This window comes from Pollachius pollachius, assembly GCF_949987615.1.
Source record: "Pollachius pollachius genome assembly, chromosome: 6".
NCBI classification, from domain to species: Eukaryota; Metazoa; Chordata; class Actinopteri; order Gadiformes; family Gadidae; genus Pollachius; species Pollachius pollachius.
The window spans coordinates 23768760-23791024 of record NC_136939.1 but is presented as its reverse complement, the minus strand read 5'-3'; the positions used below and the strand labels follow the sequence as shown (position 1 = coordinate 23791024).

Sequence of the window (22265 nt, the reverse complement as noted above, 5' to 3'; positions counted from 1 at the left end):
TGCACTAAAGAGATATATTACTAAGAGGGGTTTGGTTGGCGTGGGAACATTCGCTTGATGAAACTTAACTATAAAGAAAACAAGAAAAAAACTAATACGATAGTAAGTTTGAGCAAGCACGGTGAAAACATACCTTTTTAAACATCAGCAAAAAAAAGAGAACATTTCAGCGAGAGAGAAGGGAGTGTCGGGTTAAAATAAATAAATCTCCATCCAGAGTTTATTTTTTCCGTTTCCCGCCCTTTTTTCGGCCATTTTGATATGCTAGCTAAAACATGGGAATCTCAGGGAACTGGGGAATTTGCGGTTTGCTCTCGTCTGTACGTAGACGGCTTGAATTCCTCTGTGTTAGTTTAGGATTACCTTCCGTGTTAGTTTAGGATTACCTGGTCTGGGGGGCAAATCCCGGGTCAGGATGAGTTTAGGATGGGAAGGCGGGGGGGGGGGGGGGGGGGGGGGCACTTCTATTACTACTGCCACTACTATCATGACTAATTCTACTATACTACAATATAACCCAATACTACTATAGTATTACTACTATAACCAATAGTCTTACAACTACTACTACTATTATCATGACTTATTCTACTATACTACAATATAACCCATTACTACTATAGAACTACTAATATAACCAATACTATTACTATTTCTGCTATCAAACGTATTCTACTGCACTACCAATATAAACAATACTATAGTACTACTATCTGCTACTTCTACAATGACCACTACTATTACTTCTGCTACTATAAAGACTTATTCTACTATACTAATGCTAATATAATCAATACTACTTTAGTACTACAACCACTAGTACAACCAATATTATTACTGGCACTAATATAACTTATTCTAATATACAACTACTACAAATATAACCAATACTACTATAGTACTACTATCTGCTACTTATACAATTACCACTACGATTACTTCTGCTACTATAAAGAATTATTCTATGATACTACTACTACTAATATAATCAATACTATTATAGCACTACAACCACTACTACTACTATAACAAATACCTTTACTACCATTACTATTACTATTGCTACTATAAAGACTTATTCTACTATACTAATGCTACAAATACTGTATAACCAATACTACTATAATAATACAACCACTACTACTACTATAACTAATACAATTACCACTACTAATACCAACACTACTACAGCTACTACTACTGCTACTAGTACCACGACTACTCTCACTTGACTACTACTACCAATACTACTATAGTACCACTATAGCTGCTTTTACCATTAGAGCTACTACCAATACCACTATAGTTGAAGCATCAGCTAAATGCCATGAATATAAATATATTACCAGTACTGCTACTAGGATCAATACTATTACTACCGCTAGACAGAAAGAGAGCAAGCGCGAGCGCGTGAAAAGAACTTTGAATTTTTAAGAAAATAAATGACGGACAGATAGATGAATAAATCAGAAGGAAAATCTTAAAAATAGCTACCTGACGCTCAAACTTCACAGAACATTATAAGATTGAGAGGAGAAAAATGCCTTTTCCAATAGCTAACTGAGGTGCATACAGAACACAAGAGAGTGTCAGAATATGTATTCTGGTGGAATGCTGAGAAATTTGTATTTTTGGAGAGTCATAACTTTAATGATATATATTCTATATGCATGACATAACGGAAGAAATATAGTCTTCTATAAGATGGACATAACTGTAGATATATAAATATATAGACATATGCATATATATATCTATACATATATATACATATATCCAGACATATATACATACATGCATATATGTATAGACATATATACATATACATCTATAGACATATATATATCTATCTATAGACATACATACATACATATATCTATACACATACATACATATCTATCTATCTATAGACAAAAATACATATATCTATACACATACATATATATCTATACACATACATACATATCTATACACATATCTATACACATACATATCTGTACACATACATATAGATACACACATACAGTATATGTATATCTATATAAATATTAGAGCTGAGTTTTGGTTAGCCTTGAAGCTAACCAAAAAAACCTTGCCTTCGATGCTGTAAACCCTGTTGTAGAAACCATACCAAAAGCACATTTTCTGAACCATTAAAGGGAACAGAAAAAGAGGAGATTACTTTTTTTGTCTGTTTATTAAACTTTTAAGAGCACCCAATCTGTCATGGGGACAAATCCAAAAGAATATTTAGCCTCGTCAGCCTTTCATATCTTTACACTTTCATAACTCCCATCACAGGGGACTGAGAACGTTTGTTTTACTGCTGAATCTCGCCAAGTCATGACAATCGCTTTACCAACTTTTTCGAACAACTGACGGCAGTAAAGGCTCAGTTATGGTTCCACGTCGACGCAACGCAAGGACCACGCAGTCGCTTCGGCGCAGTCTTGAACCTGTTTTGGTTCTAAGTCGGGTGTTAGTGAGACGACCAATCACAGCCCTTGCTGCTGCGTTGCCTCGACGCAAGGTTACAATTTTGGGAAGCGCACGTTAGGCCCTTGTGGTGGATGCAAGGAGAATGGGTCCGTACACCAACATGCGTTGTGTCGACGTGGATCATAACTAAGCCTTTAAGCACCTCACAGTCTTTATTCTCCTATGTGCTACAACATATTTTGTATATTTTATTCTCAGATTCACTTCAACCACCTGTTTGTACTTAAGTACATTTGTTTGTTGTTTCTCTTTCTTCTGACAAATGTACTTTAGTACATTGTACTTAAGTACATTTGTACAACTTTACTTGGGTACATTTAGTACAAGAGTACTTAAGTACATTTGACACAAGAAAGAGAATCAACAATATATCGCTGTTGGTACAATAAGGATGTTCATAAAAACAAGTGCTACAAAAAATGAATGTACATTGCATATTCCATAAAAATAACACAGCTAAAATGTTTTTTTTAACCAGTTTGGTTTATTTAAAGATAAGAGGGGAGGGTAGGGGGAATAGTCAAGGCTCTGTTCAGGGGTGTCCTCCATTTTGAGGACCAAACTGAATTTGGCGGGAGATACAAATCCCTGGATTGCTTAAAATGGCGGATGTGCTTCATCATCTATAACACTTTTCTGAACATTTCAAACAAGTGACGTTGGCAGGGGGAGAAAAATAACGTAACACAGTAACAAATTTAGTTTTAAAAAAGGATGAATTAGACTAAATAAATATAACCGATTCCAACCAAGCGTCGGAGGGGTTGACAGTGTGAGGAATTCATGCGTCAATCATCACGGAATTCTGTACAGGCGATCCAACTGTGACAGATGTCAATCGTGGAAGTAGCACTCATCCCAGCATTTGATTTGTGCTTATCGTCACAACATAGTTCACATTGGCACCAGCACAACTTTACCTTTAAAAAAGTCGGTTTCGGTAACTATCATTAGAATTGTTAAAACATTTTAAAAATCCTAGTGGTTAAATCGGAAACTCATAGAAACGTCTCACAGGCTGAAAAATCGATTTATTTAAAAACATCATCAAAATTCATATACTCACATATACTCATCGCAATACTCGGACCGACCGAGGAAGAAAGATTGCCTTTTTACTCGACGTTAAAAGCCCTATCATCTCGGTATGGCGTGGGCTGTGTGTGGTCATGGATTTTATGTCGTCTGTCGTTCTAAAGGCCCTCAGATTATTACTGGAGTACATCGACCTCACGAAACCACTGGTGCACATGTCCACGGAGGAACACAATGCGCTCACGAGATCTCGTTCCGTCGGACTGTGTCATCATCGCGAACAACGATGACATCTCAAACGACAACAACGTTGTGATAGCCAACAGCAGCGCTAACAACGGCGCACTGGTAGCTAGCTATCAAACGGTGTGCTGCTAGCTTGCTAACATCAGCGCTAACCACAGCGGTGCACTGGTAGCTAGCAGCACGCCGTTGTTAGCCATTGCTAGTGCTTACTAGCTTGCTAGCAAGGGAGTGAGCTAGCAAGCGACGGCTATATTCCCATTTGCCCCCCAAAATACAGGATTGGCTGATACAGATATCGTGGCCGGCTGGAATATATAACTTCTATGCATAAATAAACGTGCTAACTTTTCTGTATAAAATGTGATCTTCGGAAGCCGTTGGCACATTGCACTGGATCACAAAACGAGTGGGATAACGATTGCATATAGAACTGAGGACCTCTTGGAAACAATTTTGGGCAGTGGGTCATGAGAAAACAATAATGGTTCATGTGAGGTCAAAGGTCGAAAGTCAAACGACCTCCTTCCCCCCCAGAACATGGTGGATCTCCATCCTACACCACTAAAGCCATGTTGTTGGGTTAGGGTCTCAGGGTCCAGACCCTAACAATGTGGCTATTTTGTGTTTTTTGTTTTATCTCATCCACCGAGGCTGAGGGTGGGACGCCGAAGAACACTTAGGGAAGGCCTTCCATTGAGTTGTCCCGCCTTCACCCGAAGTTACAACTTAGGGCCGGGGTGGGTGATCATGATGTCATCCTCGGATGACATGGGGGATGGAGTTTGTGTCGGTTGACCATGGTCACACACATAGCGCAGGCAAAACTGCATATCCTGTTAGAGAGAGAGAGAGAGAGAGAGAGACAGAGAGAGAGAGAGAGAGAGAGAGAGAGAGAGAGAGAGAGAGAGAGAGAGAGAGAGAGAGAGAGAGAAAGAGAGAGAGAGAGAGAGAGAGACTATTATAGGATACTGGTTGGTGTCCCCTTTTCCATTAAGGTCCTCACGCACTCCAGTACCGGTGCAGTACCTTTTGGGGACCACAGAGTCATTATTACTTTGAAGGTGTCAAGTCTGTCCCTGAATTGCACAGAACCGCCACGTTTTTGGTGGTCCCGTCCACTGGAAGATCCGGAATCCCGGTCTCATGACCGGGATTCCGGAATACCCCCCCAAACCCCACCCCTGAAACGTGTGGAGTCGTTTCCATAGAAACAACCACCGTGGACCAAACGGAGAACGCAGAACCCTCCAGCTCTTCCAAGTGCTGGAAAATCCCCAAGTCGACGACGTCGGCGAACAATGGCCGCCGTGGAGTCCCAAGGCATTTCCTGTGCTTCACGTTGTACTTCCTGTCCCGAGTCTTGGCGCGGCACTGTGGAGTTCTAGTGGTTTACGAAGTGGGGTCGTGGGTAGACCCTCGGAAAAATGTCAACACAGTCAAAACGTGTGTCGTGGTAATTAGTTAGTCGTCATCAGGTGACCCCCTTGATGACCCCTCCCCCCCCCCCCCCCCCCCCCCCCCCGCACGCTGCCCCCAGCGCAAAGATGTCCGCCACATCTGTTTTTTAAAAAAAGCACCATAGCCACAACTGGAACCGCGTTTTTTTCGATTTGGAGGAGGACCGGGACAACCGGATTGGGGAGTGATTTTCCCCATTGCATCTTCCCTTTAAAAAAATAATATTAAAAAAAAATCCTTGGAGGAGAACTTAAAAACCTTAAAAATCCTTAAAAAACAAATAAAAGCACATCCTCGGTTTTCCCCGAAAAGCAAAAAAAAAAAAAAAAAAGAAAGGAATCGGAAAAAGCGATCCTCCTCCAAACTCCGAAACGCGGCGCTCACTCCCAGCGTCCGTCCAGGGGGAACGAGTGGCTGTCCCAGAAGTCGTCGGCCAGCGCTTGCCTGGCCTGGGGTCGGCTCTTGGGCAGTGTGTTCCTGGGCAGGGTGCTGTACACCCTCACTGGACGGTGCTGGCGGTTCTGCTGGGGGGTGTCGTGGCGGTGGCGGGCTAACGGGGGCAGTGCGGGGGGGGTGAGCGTGTGTCAATCCATCTCCAGGTCCATGAGCTTGTTGCGTGAGCGCGGGGTGTGGAGGGTGTTCCTGCAGCAGCAGTGGGCGCACACTAGGCCCAGGACCAGGGAGAAGATACCCACGCCTGATTGGACGGGAGAACAGACAGCACACACCGGTCAGCATGTCAGTATGGTCGGAGGGCAGTGGAGTATAGATACACAACGTTTACATGCAAGGCGTTTGGCAGGAGCGTTATCCAAAGTGACTTACTTAAGTACACTTGTACCAAATTTACTTAAGTGTACTTGTACTAAATATACTTTAGTACAATTTTCAGATGAAAGAGAAACAACCAACATATGTACTTAAGTACATTTCACCACAGAGTTACTTAAATGTACTTCAGTGACTCTTGGTAAAAATTTAGTAAAAATGTACCTAAATACATTTTGAACAAGTGTACTTCAGTACATTTAGTAAAAATATACTTAAGTACATTTAGTACAAGTGCACCTATGTACATTTAGGTCAAAGTGCGGGTTTTCATGGAAAACACGAAATTGTCTGGGTGACCCCAAACTTTTGAATGGCAGTGTAGATATACAGGAGGTAGAAGAGCAGGCTGCGTGTGGTTTACCTAGAGAGGCCATGGATCCGTAGAGCAGCGGCAGTTTCAGCGACTCCCAGACTGTAGTGCAAAAGTTGTTGTTAGAATATGTCTGCAAAAACAGGTTTTTGGATCGGTGATCGTTTAAACGGGTTAAGAGTCACTGCGGTGCTGAAGACGGGATTTCATGATTCGTGGGTTGTGTTCAACTTTGTGATGCACTGTTCTGAACACACACACACACACACACACACACACACAAAGACACATTTACCCCCCCGACCCCACACACACACATCCCTCCACACACACACACACACACACAAACAGACCTTACACACACACACACACCATCACACCCTCCCAGCCCCCCAAACCCCCCCCTACCTGCAAACCGCACGGTGAGGAAGACCGCTGGTGAGGTGAGCTCCTGGGCCTGGGTCCAGGCGCCCGTAGAGGCCGACAGGTACCAGGGCGTGGCACTGCAGTGGTACTCCCCGCTGTCGCTGCTCCCATGACGACGGCAACAAAAACAACAACAACAACAGCGACAGAAGGCGGTTAGTGAGTCACCAAGACGGATTATTTCATTTCACAAAACACACAAACACACACACACACACACACACACACAAAACACACACACACTCACTCAACTGTCCTGGGTTCAGTGTTGTTTGCTTTAGCCTGAAATATTGCACTTTCTACAATGCATTATATTAATTTTGCTATTTCCTTTTATTATTTCAGTTTATTGCATGCATTATTTTACTTTGCCTTTGTTTTCTTTTTAAAAGTGAGGTTTTGGGAGTTTGCTTTTGTCTGTCGCAATGTCCCCCAAAAGTCTCGTCTTACCGGACACACACTTCGAACGTTGTGTACTTCGTACGTATTGCGATGACCGGACTCATGTTTCCTCTTGAGCCGGTGCCAGCCAATTAGAAGCTGAGGACCGCTCACTGGCCAATTAGAAGCTGAGGACCGCTCACTGGCCAATTAGAAGCTGAGGACCGCTCACTGGCTATTTAAACTATAAATCTTTGATCTTTGATCTAAACAACTAAAAAACACACATGAAAAATGTACAAATAAAGCAGCAATATAAATTATATATCTTTACATTAATATGAATTTAAAATTATTAGAAATCTATGGACTTTGACCTCATGTCCTGGGTTCAGTGCACTCACACACACACACACACACACACACAAAACACACTTAACTGTCCTGGTTTCAATGCACACACACACACACACACACACAACTGTCCTGGGTTCAGTGCACGCACACACGCCCACACACAGACACACACGTCCCCCCCCCCCCCTCACCTGTCCTGCGTGCCGTGCACTCTGAGGAGGTAGGTGTTGGCGTCGCGGCGCTCCACCGACACGTCGCTGGAGGTGTTGCCGGGGCTGACCCCGCCCCGCACCACGCCGTAGCGGTCCACCGCTGCCAGCAGGGCGGGGGCAGAGCCTCCACGCAGACGGGAGAAGAACCAGCTCACCTCGTAGGCCACGTCGTCTACGGGGGGGGGGGGGGGACATCAGGTTAGGGTTAGGAAGACGAGGGGTGGATAGAGTGAATGACATGGTAGAGTGATGGATAAGAGATGTAGTAGGGTGATAAAGTATAGTGATCGATAAGAGTGATGGATAAGGGTGATATAGTATATATAGTGATTGATAAGAGTGATATAGTATGTATAGTGATATATAAAAGTGATAGAGTGATATATAGTCAATGGAGTGATAGATAGCCAATAAAGTGATATATAGCATGAAAGAGTGATAGTCAATAAAGCGATATATATTAGATAGAATGATAAATAGTTGAGTGATAGAGTAAGATGTATAGATGGATATAAAGAGAGAAATAGGGATATATGAAGAGTTATAGGAAGAGGGATAAGTAGAGAGAAATAGCAAGATATAGGATTTAGATAAAGAGAGATATAGGAAGCTAGAAACGATATAAAGACCTAAGCTATGCATGATACAGTGAGACATAGAGAGAAGGAGTGAGACATGAAGAGAGCTATAAGGAGACGGAGAGATGCGTGGAGAGATTCGGCAGAATGGAGTCATAAACAGGAGAGTAATTGCCCCTCATCAAAACAACTGTCAATCACACCGAAACATGTCACACACACGTCAATAGACGCATAAAGACAAAAGGAGAGAGAGAGCGAGAGAGAGAGAGAGAGAGAGAGAGAGAGAGAGAGAGAGAGAGAGAGAGAGAGAGAGAGAGAGAGAGAGAGAGAGAGAGAGAGAGAGAGAGAGAGAGAGAGAGAGAGAGAGAGAGAGAGAGAGACATCAGTAATGAAAGAAAAATAACGGTAATGATACCCTCACACAACGTCCGGATACTTTTTTCATATTGTAGTGGTCGGGGGGAGGGAGGGAGAGAGAGAGTGGGAGAGAAAGATAGAGCGAGTGACAGAGAGACAGTGAAGAGTAAAGAGTAGTAGAGAGAGAGAGAGAGAGATAGAGAGAGAGAGAGAGAGAGAGAGAGAGAGAGAGACACACACACACACACAGAGCGAGAGAGAAAGAGAGAGACAGTAGTCACGTTTCCATCTAAAAGGTGAAGCGAATCTTTAGAAAGTTTGCAAAAAATGTTTTGAATAAGGTGCGTTTCCATCAAGTGGTTGGAGCGGAAAACTACACACATTCCAGGGTTTGTCGTATCCTTTTGATAACGTCCTCTCTTAGGTCCTGATATACAGTGGAATTGTGTTGTTTTCCATCTAAAATAGCTAATAATTTTTTCTTCGATGAGAGCAAGGAAAAGTTTATCTCTTCAGCGGTCCACACGTATCTATTATTCACAATGGCCATCAGTTCCATGGACATATGTACATATTTATAATTCAAAATTCGTTGCAGCCTTTATACCACAGATATTCCAGGGTCTATAGCATATAACCGCGTTGTCTGATTACAGTTTAATTCATTTTTAACAATTTACCAGCTCTCGTTTTGAAGACTATTCACCGCGCCATTCTTTTCAATGGGAAGACTTTCAACATAAAGTGTACATATTTAGAATTAGAAATTTGCCCCAGCCTTTATACCACAGATACTATAGGGTTTATAGCATATAACCGCGTTTTCTGATTACAGTTTAATGCATTTTCCACAATCTACCAGCTCTCGTTTTGAGGGCTGAACAGACAATTTGACCGGAATTACTTGTCCGGTCAAATAGGTGTCCATATATCAGGGATTAATGGACACAATATAATTAAAGGATATGCAAACATAGAGATCCTATATCATACATATACGATATAGGACGTCTATGTATACAAACGCTTAAAAAATATATATATATTGACGCTACAAGTTGATGTCGGCGGGGTTGCTATGGCCGGTCGTTATGCAGAAATCGGAAGGACGTTGTCAGACCTGTGCGTTCAATGTTCGCTACGTCACAGCTGTTTCGAAAAGTGTGTTTCCATCTCCCATTTTGCGCATTTACTCTCTTTCGCATTTCTCAAAAAACACCTCAAGCGAGCGGATAAACCTTTTTGCGAAATAGAGGATTTTTATGCGAATTTTGGTGTTTCCATCACCGTTTACTGATTCGATACATCAAAATGTGCATAAAATCAGGGGGATGGAAACGCAGCTAGTGAAGAGTGTTGAGAGAGCGAGGAGAGCAAGGGATACAGACAGAGCGAGCAAGAGAGAGGGAGAAAGAAAGTGAGCGAGAGACAGAACACCCTCAGGAAGAGAGACTCTAACTAGTCATTAGATTGTCAGGCAGCGAGCAACTATTAGCATGGTGCCTCCCCCCCCCCCCCCCCCCCCCCACACACACACACACACAAACCAGCCACACACACACACACACACACACACGATGGTGCTTCGTCATTCTCTGGGGAGAGAGAGCAAGAGGAGGAGGAGGAGGAGAGGACAGTATGGGGTACAGATGGCACGATGCTGGAGGAAGAGGAGGAGGAACGAGAGAAGGGGACGAAACAGGAGAAGAGATGGGGGACGGAGGCTAAGGCAACGGGAGCTAGGGGGGGAGACAAGAGAAGGGAGACGTTCCTTTAAGGGGTGAGATTAGACCACCAGTGTGATTAGCCGTTACAAGCCGTTCGAAAATCAGCCTTTTTTCTGTGTTTTAGTGACATCACAAGTGGGCGTGTCAACCTAGAAGTGTGCACATATCACCGCTTTAAAGGTGGCATGCCTGTCGATAAGGTTGTGGGTTCAAACCCCAACAGCTCTACATGTCTTTGGCACACACACACACACACAGTTGATACAACTCTATAACAGACACACACACACACACAGTGCGAGACAGTGATTGACATTAGACAGGCACTGGCTGCAATTTTACGAAAAGCCCATTTTACAAAGCCCAACATATCGGAGACTTGACAGCCAATCAAATCGTGCCGTGTCTCCATACCGCTGAGCAGAAAGTGATCAGGTTTTGTGTACAAATGACAGAACAAAATGTACATCACATTGATCTGGACCAGATTGACATAATTAGCTCATAAAAAAAAGATGTATAAAAATATAACATCGTATAAAAGCGTTGACATCAACCGTAACACAATATGGATACACAATCACCCATTGAAGTCACACAACTCTCCGGAGTCGTGTTGACAATGTGTCACTTGTCCAATAACATAAGAATTGTCTCTCTTTCCATCCCTATCTCTCCCTCCTCCTCTCTTTCTCCCCCTTCAATGTCAAAAACACCAGCGAGAGAGAGAAAGCGAGAGAGAGAGAGAGGACAGGAGACAGATGAGAGGAGAGAGATAGCGTGGAATACATTTAGGAGAGGCCTTTCAGATGTGATCCCAGCTCGAGAACATTAAAGCTACGCTGGAGAGAATGAGCGGGCCATTAGCTTGGCGCTAGCGCTACACACCGCAATCATGCATATTTTAGCACTCAAGTGGCCAAACTGCACCTCGCTAATTAGCATAGCCCCCGGAGCTGCCACAACAACCCTTCAACGTTTTACTTCCTCTAGCAGTTTCTGATGCTACGGTCGCTTGGGACCTAGCTGTAAATGATGCTGCGCTAGCCAGGGACCTAGCTTTAAATAATGCAATGCTAGCTTGTGACACACGCTGTTAATGATGCTACGCTAGTATGGGACATATGCTGTAAATGATGCTACGCTAGCTTGTGACACATGCTGTAACTAATGCTATGCTAACATGGGACACGTGCTGTGAATGATGCTATGCTAGCTTGTGACACACGCTGTAAATGATGCTACGCTAGCTTGTGACACATGCTGTAAATGATGCTACGCTAGCATGGGGCTACCCAGTGGACTGTACCAACTGGTAGAACTAATACTCTTTTAACGTGGGACACGTGCTGTAAATGATGCTACGCTAGCTTGTGACACATGCTTTAAATTATGCTACTCTTAAATTATGTCCACTAGGTAGCCTACCAGTCTACCTAGTGGACTGTACCATCTCTAATGGCCCTACAACACCCCCACCAGCACCATCTGGTCTCCCATCCAAGGATGAACGGGTACCAGCCCTGTCCGGCTCCAAGAGGTACCAGCAGCTCTGGGCAGGTGGCCATGGTGATGAAATGGGCTGACTGGGATCATAATTTCACATCGATTGTAAAGGAAGGGGCTCTTTAAAAAGATGTGTCGTCGCTGCAATGTAGACTTTGCCATTTGTAGAAAAAAGGGGTGTTTTTCAGCTGGTGGAGTTGAGACATCTCCTTTGACTCAGTCAGCTGAGGTACACCGCAAAATACTAAGTAGGAATAGGCAGGATGAATAGTGAACAAAGTGGACGCCAACAACAAAAACGCTAGACGCTAACAGCGTTAAGGACACAGACAACAAAATAACGCTAGAAGTCAACGACAAAAAATAACACTAGACCTGAAACAACAAAGTAACACTAGCCCTGAACGACAAAACGCTCAAGCCAAAACAACTAAATATTGCTAGACGTGAACAACAAAAACAACGCTAGACCAAAAACAACAAAGTAACACTAGACGTGAACGACATAAACAACACTAGACCCGAAAAAACTAAGTAACATGACGTGAACCCCCACAGAAACGCTAGACCTGAGACCACAAAATATCGCTAGACGTGAACAACAAAACAACACTGGCCCCCGAAACAACAAAAACACAACAGTAGATGTGAACAACATAAGAACCACTCGTTCCCCCACCAAAAGCAAAACCATTACACTAAAGCAAAACCAGTCTTTGTGGACTGGGAAGAGATTGGAAGACTCTGTAACGGGCCGTTTTAAACCCAGTTCATGAAAGCCCTCCCCAGGGAAAGACACCAGCTTGGGGGTGCTGTGGGGGGGTTCGGTGTCTCTTAATGAAATAGCTGCCTTCTCCTCACGCGAGCAAGGAGATAATAACAACCAAAATGGCTGCCTGTGGAAATGAAGAAGGTCTGATTGGATTTCTCCCGGCCTAATCACTGGAGGAGAACCGGGCCATTACCACTACCCCCCCTGGAGTGTGCATGTGAGCGCGCACGTGAGAGTGTGTGCACAAAGTGTGTGCACGTTCTCGCTTCCACCCAGATCTCTTTCTCCAATATGAATGCAAGTTGACTGGCGAACACATCATCACTGAGTGAGTGAGCGGGAGATTGAGTTCTCAAAGTGCGTGTGGTTCAACCTGCTGACCACTGATTGGTCAACAAGCAGCAGGGGTTCAGCCTCCCCCAGACCCAGAGTCCAATCAGACTCAGACCAAAGAAAATACATTACAATGTTGAGTGAGTGAGTGAGTGAGTGAGTGAGTGAGTGGGCGAGTGAGTGAGTGAGTGAGTGAGCGAGCGAGTGAGTGAGTGAGTGAGTGGGCGAGCGAGCGAGTGAGTGAGTGAGTGAGAGAGAGACTGGTGTCTCAAATGTTCTGGGTTTGATTCCCAACACGCGCTACCGGCAGGCCTCCTTGAGCCTATCACCACCTGTTATTGAACGACACTGTGGATTAGAGTTGGCGTACGTGACGGCTGGTTTAACCTGCTGACCACTGATTGGTCAACGGGCAAGTGGTGTGCAGACTCAGACCAGGTGAGGCTGTTGAGACCAGACAGCTTCAATGTGACTATTGCTGCTGGAGAGAGAGTAATGCTGTAATCCATTTGTATGGTACGCCGTTACGTGCAAGTCATAAGTTGTAAATCTTCCAGCTTCTTGTGGCATTTGCGGAGGCACGTCCCCTTTTGGTCATACTATCTTTTCCGTTTCTCATTGGCTAGTCATTGTTATTGTTAGCTTAATTAGGCTCTTTAGCAAACCAGCTCGAAAACAAACACAACTTTACATTGTATTGAACGCACAGCAAGACCGTGCAATGCATAAATTGGTGACCGGCATAAAGTAGCAATGTAATCAAGTAAGTAAGAGCATTTAAAATCTACATTAAAATGACCAACGTGACACAAATACAAAGAAAATAAATCTCTTTACGGGCGCAGACATTTTTGTTGGCGAGTAGTATGGTCGGCCTCACTGAACTCGCTCTACTTTCAGAATAGCGAGCGGGACCGACCAAAAGGGGGCGTGCCTCAGTGAAATGCTGCAAGAAAACTGGGAGAGTTGCAACTTACGACTTGCACGTACCGGCGTACCATCCAAATGAATAACAGCATTACTAGAGCTTTGTGTGAAAATGAAAAGCAGTCAGTGTGTGTGTGAGTGAGTGAGTGAGTGTTTATGAGGGAGAGCAGGAGTTAGAGAGTGAGTGAGAGAATGAGAAAAAGAGGGTGAAAGAGCTAACGTAGCGACAAACGGCTAACAAACGTAGCCTCCGCTGACATAGCGACAAACGGCTAACAAACATATCCGCTATTAGAGTAGCGGAAAAATGGCTAACAAACATATCCGCCGTTAACGTAGCGGAGAAACGGCTAACGAATGTAACGGCCGTTAACGTAGACGACAAACGGCTAACAAACGTATCCTCTGCTAACGTTGCGAACAACATATCCGCCGCCAACGTAGTGCCTAACAGTTAACAAACGCTCCCTCTCCGCTAACATAGCGATGCTAAGTCGACTGAGCCCCTGCATAGCGACGGAGCTACGTGCTTCAGGACAGGAGGAGCTATTTCCCCCTCCAGCCCCCCCTGTCCCATAAGCAGCTAAGCGGCCGGCCCCTCACTTATCACTCAAGAGTCCCTCCATTGTGACCGTCTTCCGCTGTGTCCTCCACCACAAGGCAGTCCTTTTTCTGCTCTGAGAACGCCCTAACCCTACAACAGCACCCGGTCAACCTTCTCACGCCTCCGTTAATGTTAGAGGGGTCTCTCTCTCCTCTCTCCCCCTCTCCCTCTCTCTCTCTCTCTTAGTCCCTCCCTTTGTGTCTCCCTGTCTGTCTGGTTCTCCGTCTCCCTCCCTCCCTCTCCCTTTCTCTCTCTCAGATTCTTTTGGCGCTGGGTTCGTGGCAGCGCTGCGATGCACTTCTCTGTGCCGTTCCCCATCTTGCTCTCTCTCTGTCTCTTCCCTTTCTGTCTTTCTCTCTGCCCTTAATAACTCTTTCCCTCTGTCCCCTCCATCTCTGTCCCTCTCTTCCTCCCCCTCTCCCTCCCTCTCTCTCTGTGTCTGTCTGTCTTCCACTCTCTGCATCCCACCTCCCAGTCTTTCTCCCTCCCTCTTCCTCCTTTCCTCCATCTCTCTCCCCCCCCACCCCTCCATCTCCCTCTCTCAACTCCCTCCCTCCCTATTTCTTTCTCACCCCCCCCACCTCCTCCCACTCTCCCTCCCTCTCTCTATCTCCCTCTCCCTCACCCCTCCATCCCCCTCCTGCCTAATGGAGCGTGGGATGGACTAATTAATGGCTGCTGGGTGATCTGCAGGCGGCTCATTGGTGAGGAGGAAGAACACGAGAGAGAGAGAGCGAGGGTGTGAGTCAGACAGACAGACAAATGGAGAGAGACAGACAGAGACAGAGACGGAGAGAGAGAGAGAAAGAGAGGGAGAGACAGACAAAGGGAGAGACAGACAGACAGAAAGACAGACAGAGCGGGACAGACAGACAGAGAGAGAGTGGTGGGAGATCTTTCCTTTCCCTGTCTCTTAAATGTTTGTGCGTCAGTGTGTACCGTCGCAAAGAAAATAACAGAACAACAGTCTTATTGTTATTAGCCATGTTGTTAACCAAGTTATTAGCCACGTTTTGTTAGTCACGTTGCTGTAGGTATTTTCCCACCGGAGATTAATAAAGTTGTTATCTATCTATCTATCTTGCTAGCTATGCTGCAAGTGATATTGTTAGCCATGTTGCTAGCTATGTTGTTAACAAGGTTGCAAGCCATGTGGTTAGCCATGATGCTAGAGATGTTCTTAGCCATTTCTTAGAAATAAAAGTAAAAAAAACATCTGATGTATACACAGTAACAGAATACTGAGAATACATTAAATGATTAATGAGTAGATATGTAGATCCTATGGAGGTAGCAAATGTAGATAATATGTTGCTGTGATATGTAGATATGTTCTAAACAGGGTATAACACACCTGTTTATGTGGACACGCACACACACACACACACACACACACACACACACACACACACACACACACACAGACAGGGTTGAGTGTTTTCACCGGGTTAATTAGTTATTAGATGACCTACAAGCTCTGGCTGGCATAATGACTTATTACGTAAAGCGAAAAAAAGGAAAGGTGTGTTTGTGTGAGACAGTGTGTGTGTGTCAAGTCAGTCATGAGGGTGAGGGTGGTATCTCCGTCTCCTGTCGGGGCTTGTTTTGATGACACACTTTCTCATAAACACACACAAACACACACACACACACACACACAGGGTTGAGTGTTTACACCGGGTTAATTAGTTATTAGATGACCTACAAGCTCTGGCTGGCATAATGACTTATTACCTAAAGCGGAAAAAGGGAAGGTGTGTTTGTGTGAGACAGTGTGTGTGTGTCAAGTCAGTCATGAGGGTGAGGGTGGTATCTCCGTCTCCTGTCGGGGCTTGTTTTGATGACACACTTTCTCATAAACACACACAAACACACACACAAACACACACACACACACGTTGACCGGCCGTAGATACTGATACTGAGATACTGGCTGATGTCCTCTGCTTAAGACACCCTGGGGTGCACCCTGACCACATTGTTTACACCGGCAGCCATTAGTCCACATTGCTCGGCCTGACTCATCACCCTACTCAGATCAGTGTCACAGTGACTCTGCACAAGAGGGGTGCGTGCGTGTTTACGTGTGTTTATGTATGTGTGTGTTAATGTGCGTGTTTGTTTATGTGTGTGCACGTGTCTGTTTATGTGTAGCGTTTCGCTCGTGGCGGCTTACAGTCCGGCCGTCGGGAAAAGGCACACACTTTGATCTGCGCGGCGCCCTATCCATGACGACAGAGTTCAAAGGCAACAACGTGTTTGAGTGGTTGAAATGTCTCGGAATTGATCATAGCCTTTATGAGTGTGTGCACACTCTCGGTGAGTGTGTAGTGTGTGCCGTGTTTGTGAGCAGAAGTGAAACACTGAGTCATGCCCCCCCCAAACAATGGACGAATGACGTGGAGGGAGGAAGCTGATGGCGACAGGATCCAGGCGGGAGGTAAGTTGTGCCTTCAACATGTTGGGGCATGAAGGCATCTTGGGCCATTGGGTTTCACCAATCATGTGTGCTTCACAAGTATGTGTGTGTGACTTATATTCCCTTACATTTAGAATTACTGTGTTCGCACTTATATATATGCACATTTTTACACTCTTATTCTCACACACACATTTCTTCAGCCTCTGGGATGAGAGCGAGAGATGGGCGAGAGAAGGAGGAGGAGGAGGGGGGGAAGAGAAGGAGGAGGAGGAGATAATAGTATGCATCCCATGCATGCTCATGTCAAAATTTGTATGCGCAAACACACACATCCACTTGGACCCAGACAGAAAGAGAGACTGACAGGTAGTGTTAACGTACCACTCTTGGGGGCGGACCCCGAGACGCTGAGAGCACACTCCATCTTGGCCGTCTCCCAGGGGAACACACTGCTGCGGTCTGATTGGATGGCCACGGCGAATGAGGGCCCTGCGACAGAGAGAACAGAGACAGTTACCAATGACGTCACCGCGGGGTTGTAGGATCCCCGAGATAAACAAGGTGACACACACACGGCTACCTCGTGAAGCAAGGTGTGTCATCTTGTGTGTGTGTGTGTGTGTGTGTGTGTGTGTGTGTGTTTCCATATACATCCTGTTTTAAATCCAAGGATCCGGCAAAAGAAACACACACACACACACGCACACACACACGTGTACACACATATATACACATAGCCATATACTCACACAGATACGTGCATATATATATACACACATGCAGACACACACAGACACACGTATACACACAGACATACATAGACATACACACACACACACACACACACACACAAAGACAGGAACTCAGACTGTGGAGTTGGGAGTAGAAACACCCTCCTCAAAATGCCCCAGGGACAGGGCTTAGTGTGTGAGTGCATGTGCGTTAGCGTTTGTGCGTTTGTGTGTGTAGTTGGGGTCAACTGCTAAATCTCCCGCTCGGATCCTCGGATTCAAAACGGAGGATGTATGCGCGCGCACGCACACACACACACACACACACACACGAGTGGATCTGAATGGTTGGCCAAAGGGGTTTACTTTGAAGCTATCAGATAGAGAGAGAGAGAGAGAGAGAGAGAGAGAGAGAGAGAGAGAGAGAGAGAGAGAGAGAGAGAGAGAGAGAGAGAGAGAGAGAGAGAGAGAGAGAGAGAGAGGGGGGGGGGGGGTTGAGAGAGAGAGACTGAGGGAATGAGAGAGAGAGAGAGAGAGAGAGAGAGAGAGAGAGAGAGAGAGAGAGAGAATAACAGAGATCGAGAGAGAACAAAAGAGAAAGACAGAAGAGAGAGAAAAGAAAGAGAGAAAGCTAGGGATAAGGACAAAAGAGGCAGAGAGAGAGAAGAGTTAATGAGAGAACGAAAGGGCGAGAGTGAGAGAGAACGGGAGATAGAATAACCAAGGGAGGGGGTGGGAGTAAAGAAAGATGACGGTGGAAAGAAAAGTTAATGTGTGCGTGTGTATCTGCCTGTGCATGCGTTTCTGAGTTTACTTGTGTGTATCTGCGTGTGCATGTGTGTACCTGCGTGTGCATGTGTGCATGCTCGTATGTGCGTGCACATATGCGCGCGTGTGTGTTCTCTCTGCCTCCTCCTTTATTCAATCATCTCTAGATTTTGTCATTACTGGCACCCCCGGGCGGTGTTGTATCCACATGGGGTGTGTTGGTGTGTGTTGGTGTGTGTTGGTGTGTGTTGGTGTGTGTTGGTGTGTGTTGGTGTGTGTTGGTGTGTGCTTTAAGTGTTGGTGTGTCCGTATCAGAATGCAGAAAGATAGTGCCGTGTGTTTCTGTCCAAACATCTGGTGTGTGTGTCTGTTGGGGGGGACGGAGTGTGTTTGTGTGTGTGTGTGTGTGTGTGTGTGTGTGTGTGTGTGTGTGTGTGTGTGTCTGTCGGGGAGTGTGTGTATGTGTCTGTTGGGGGAAACAGTGTGTGTGTGTACGTGTGCTTCTGTTGTCGGGAGAGTGTGTTTGAGAGTTTGTGTGTCTGTTGAGTGTGTGTTTGCTGTAGTACAGTACACAGACTCACACAGACAGTACTGTACAGACAGACAGAAACACACAGACAGGACAGCGAGACACACATACAGACAGAGACAGAAAGACAGACAGAACAGAGAGCACAGAGAGACAGACAGTACAGAGAGACAGACAAGACAGATACACACACAGACCCCCACACACACAGTACAGAGAAACACACAAACAGAGTAACACGCAGAGAAACACACACGGACCCACACACACACACACACACACACACACACACACACAGCACACAACGCGCAGACCCCGAGCCAGCCGTACCGTTCTCCTGGAAGTCGATCCGGACTTTGTTGGACTCTGCGCGGGTGGCCTGGGTCCACAGACCCCCGGCCCCGGCCTCCTCTGCTGGCTTGGTCCACGCGTGGACGTTGCACCAGTAGAAGCCGCGGTCGGCGAGCTGCACCCCGGCCAGACGGAAGGTGAACTCACCAGGGCCCGTCTTGGACAGCATCAGGCTGTCCCTGGAGGGGGGCGGGGAGAGGGAGAAGGGGTGGTTTGAGTGTGTGTGTGTGTGTGTGTGTGTGTGTGGAAGGGTGTGTGGAAGTGAGTGAGGGAGGGACAAGTGTGTGTTTGTGCTTGTGTGGATGTGGAAGTCAGTGTGTGTGTGTGTGTGTGGTTGTGTGGAAGTGTGCGTGTGATTGTGTTTGGAAATGAGTGTGTGCGTGTGTTTGTGAGCGAGTAGGTTAGAGTGTGTGTGTGTGTGTGTGTGTGCGTAAGCGAGTGTGTGTGCGAGAGTGTGTGCGTAAGCGCGTGTGTGTGCGAGTGTATAATCCTGCATGCGCGTGTGTGCGTGTGCGTGTGTGTGTGTGTGCGTGCGTGCGTGCGTGCGTGCGTATCACCTCCTCTGGGGGTCCGTGGCCCCCCCGTACTGCAGCACGTTGTCGGGGCTGAGGTTCATGATGGTCCTGACCGCGCCCTCGATGCTCTCCTGTGATTGGAGGAGCACAGAGAAGCCCGCCCCCGGCAGGTTCTGGGGGTCCACGGTGCACTTCATCTCGAAGGTGGCTCCGCCCCCCGAGGCCTCGCGCAGCCGCACGGCCACCACGCCCAGGGAGGGACCTGAGGACCCGAAGGAGGACTTCAGTACCGTGGGGGAGTGGGGGTGTGTGTGTGAAAGTGAAGGATAGTGTGTGTGTCGAAGAGTGAGTGAAAAACAAAAAAAGTGTGCATGTGTGAATGAGAGTGAGTGAGTGAGTAGGAGTGTGCGAGTGTTGACATGGGGTTGGAGGGGATTTCCATGGGCACGATGAAGAAATAGGCATTTTACTGTTCCTGCTTCCTGCACGCACACACACACACACACACACACACACACACACACACACACACACACATCTCAATTTAGCAAACTGAGGTCAAGTTGCACAAGAGAGACGAAGAGAGATAAAGTGTGTGTGTGCGTGTCCGTGTGCGTCGGTGAAGGACATTGTGTGTCACACGCGGAGAGGGGGGGGGGGGGGGGGCTCTACAAGATGATAACAAGACATTCTATTCTTTAGCCGCCGCGGTCTGAGGACCTCTGTGAAGCCAGTTAAACATTTATCCACAGGAACGGGTGACTCAACACTGCTGTCAATCACGCCGTGTCCATGGAAATGGGTGAAGAGGACGATTTTCCTGCCCGTCGGAATGCATAGTGCTTCCGATGACGTGTGTGTGTGTGTGCCTGTGTGTGTGTGCGAGCGCACATAAGGCAAACATCAACGTTGTCCACAAGTGCGACCAATCAGAAGAGAGCCGGACGTCACCTGATGAGGCGTCCTGGTGACACTTCAATCAGATTCACACAGACAGACAGATGAAACCGACCGAGGGAGGGAGGGAGGGAGAGGGAGAGGGAGAGAGAGAGAGAGAGAGAGAGAGAGAGAGAGAGAGAGGTTGCATCGGGGGGGGGGGGGGGATCTCAGCTCTTGTTTCGCATTTCTTTTTCTGCCACCACTTTCTATTTTTACATCTCAGGTGGCGGATGTGTTCATTTCCATTTGATGTGCTCATTTGAGACTACAGCAAGGGGGGGAGAGAGAGAGACAGAGAGAGAGAGAGAGAGACAGAGAGAGAGAGACAGAGAAAGAGACAGATGGAGAGACAGACACTGTCTAAACACTGAGCTGCAGTGCTTAAACAGTTCATAAACTTATTTGGGTTCATATTCTTTAACCAAAATGTCCAATATTTTCTAGCTTTACTTGAAGTTATCTTTACTACCTATATCTAAATATATTTGTTTTGTTAACAGCAAAGGCCACATTTTTTCTGTTTGTATTTGTAAGTATATTTTACATACTGTTAAATTCGATTGCATGATGCGATTTTACCCAGCTCTGTTGGGTAATTTCTTGATTGCCGTGTGTCCTTAATTGCCCGCACATTTTTTGTGTTTATTTTACACTTGCTTCGCCAACGTCAATGTATTCTTTCCATGTCAATGGCCCTTGAAATTAACTGAAAATGCAATTGAGACAGAGAAATAGAGAGAAAAATAGACAGAGCGAGAGACAGAGAGCAAGAGAGACAGGCAGAGAGAGCGAGAGAGTGAGAGCAAGAGAGAAAGACAGAGAGAGAGAAAGAAAGAAAGAGAGAGAGAAAGAGAGAGCAAGAGAGACAGAGCAAGAGAGAGAAATAGTGACAGACAGACAGACAGAGAGAGAGCGAGCGAGAGAGACGGAGGTCAGAGAGACACACAGATTGAAGACAGCTTTTTTTTATAGAATTGAAACAGAGAAAAAAACTAGGGAAAAGAAAGACGAAAAAGAGAAAAGATAAGAAGAAAATGAGGCTAAAAACACATTTGTTTTCATTCCTCTATCTTTTTACTATCGTAAGGTCAGCAGTGAGATTTTACCCTTTGCTCCAGACGCGGACTACTTAAAATAATAGTTGGGTAGCATCTTATCCTGGCTATCTTTAGTATTGAGCATTATGTAGCATCTTACCCTATCTATCCTTGTTGTATAACGGGAATGGGTTAACCTAGTGATTGTTAGTGCTTGGCACTTGGTTCTATGAACATTCTTAGTGTACCGACAGAGATACATTGTTGGTTTGCTTTCTTTTTAACAAATACTAATTGTAAGTCGCTTTGGATATAATATCTTAATTCGAGCCATGTCTGTGAGCGTGTGGATGCGTTGAAAGGAATTCCATGGCGCTCCATAAGTTAGGAATGTCTCGCCAAACCGGAGTG

General features: G+C 45.7%; 1 protein-coding gene across 1 annotated transcript in view; it reads right to left on the bottom strand.

Moving 5' to 3' along the window:
* Nucleotides 1–5333: 5333 nt before the first annotated feature.
* The window catches only part of ptgfrnb (prostaglandin F2 receptor inhibitor b), a 56392-nt gene continuing 39460 nt past the window's right edge, over nt 5334–22265 (bottom strand). Inside the window, exons 9-15 of the mRNA XM_079737791.1 lie at nt 19921–20140; nt 19343–19542; nt 17366–17473; nt 7735–7927; nt 6788–6906; nt 6431–6481; nt 5334–5935 (exon numbers count right to left, since the gene is read on the bottom strand). Coding sequence (XP_079593917.1) covers nt 5823–5935; nt 6431–6481; nt 6788–6906; nt 7735–7927; nt 17366–17473; nt 19343–19542; nt 19921–20140 — 1004 coding nt within the window. The 3' untranslated portion in view covers nt 5334–5822. The remainder of the gene's footprint in view (nt 5936–6430; nt 6482–6787; nt 6907–7734; nt 7928–17365; nt 17474–19342; nt 19543–19920; nt 20141–22265) is intronic.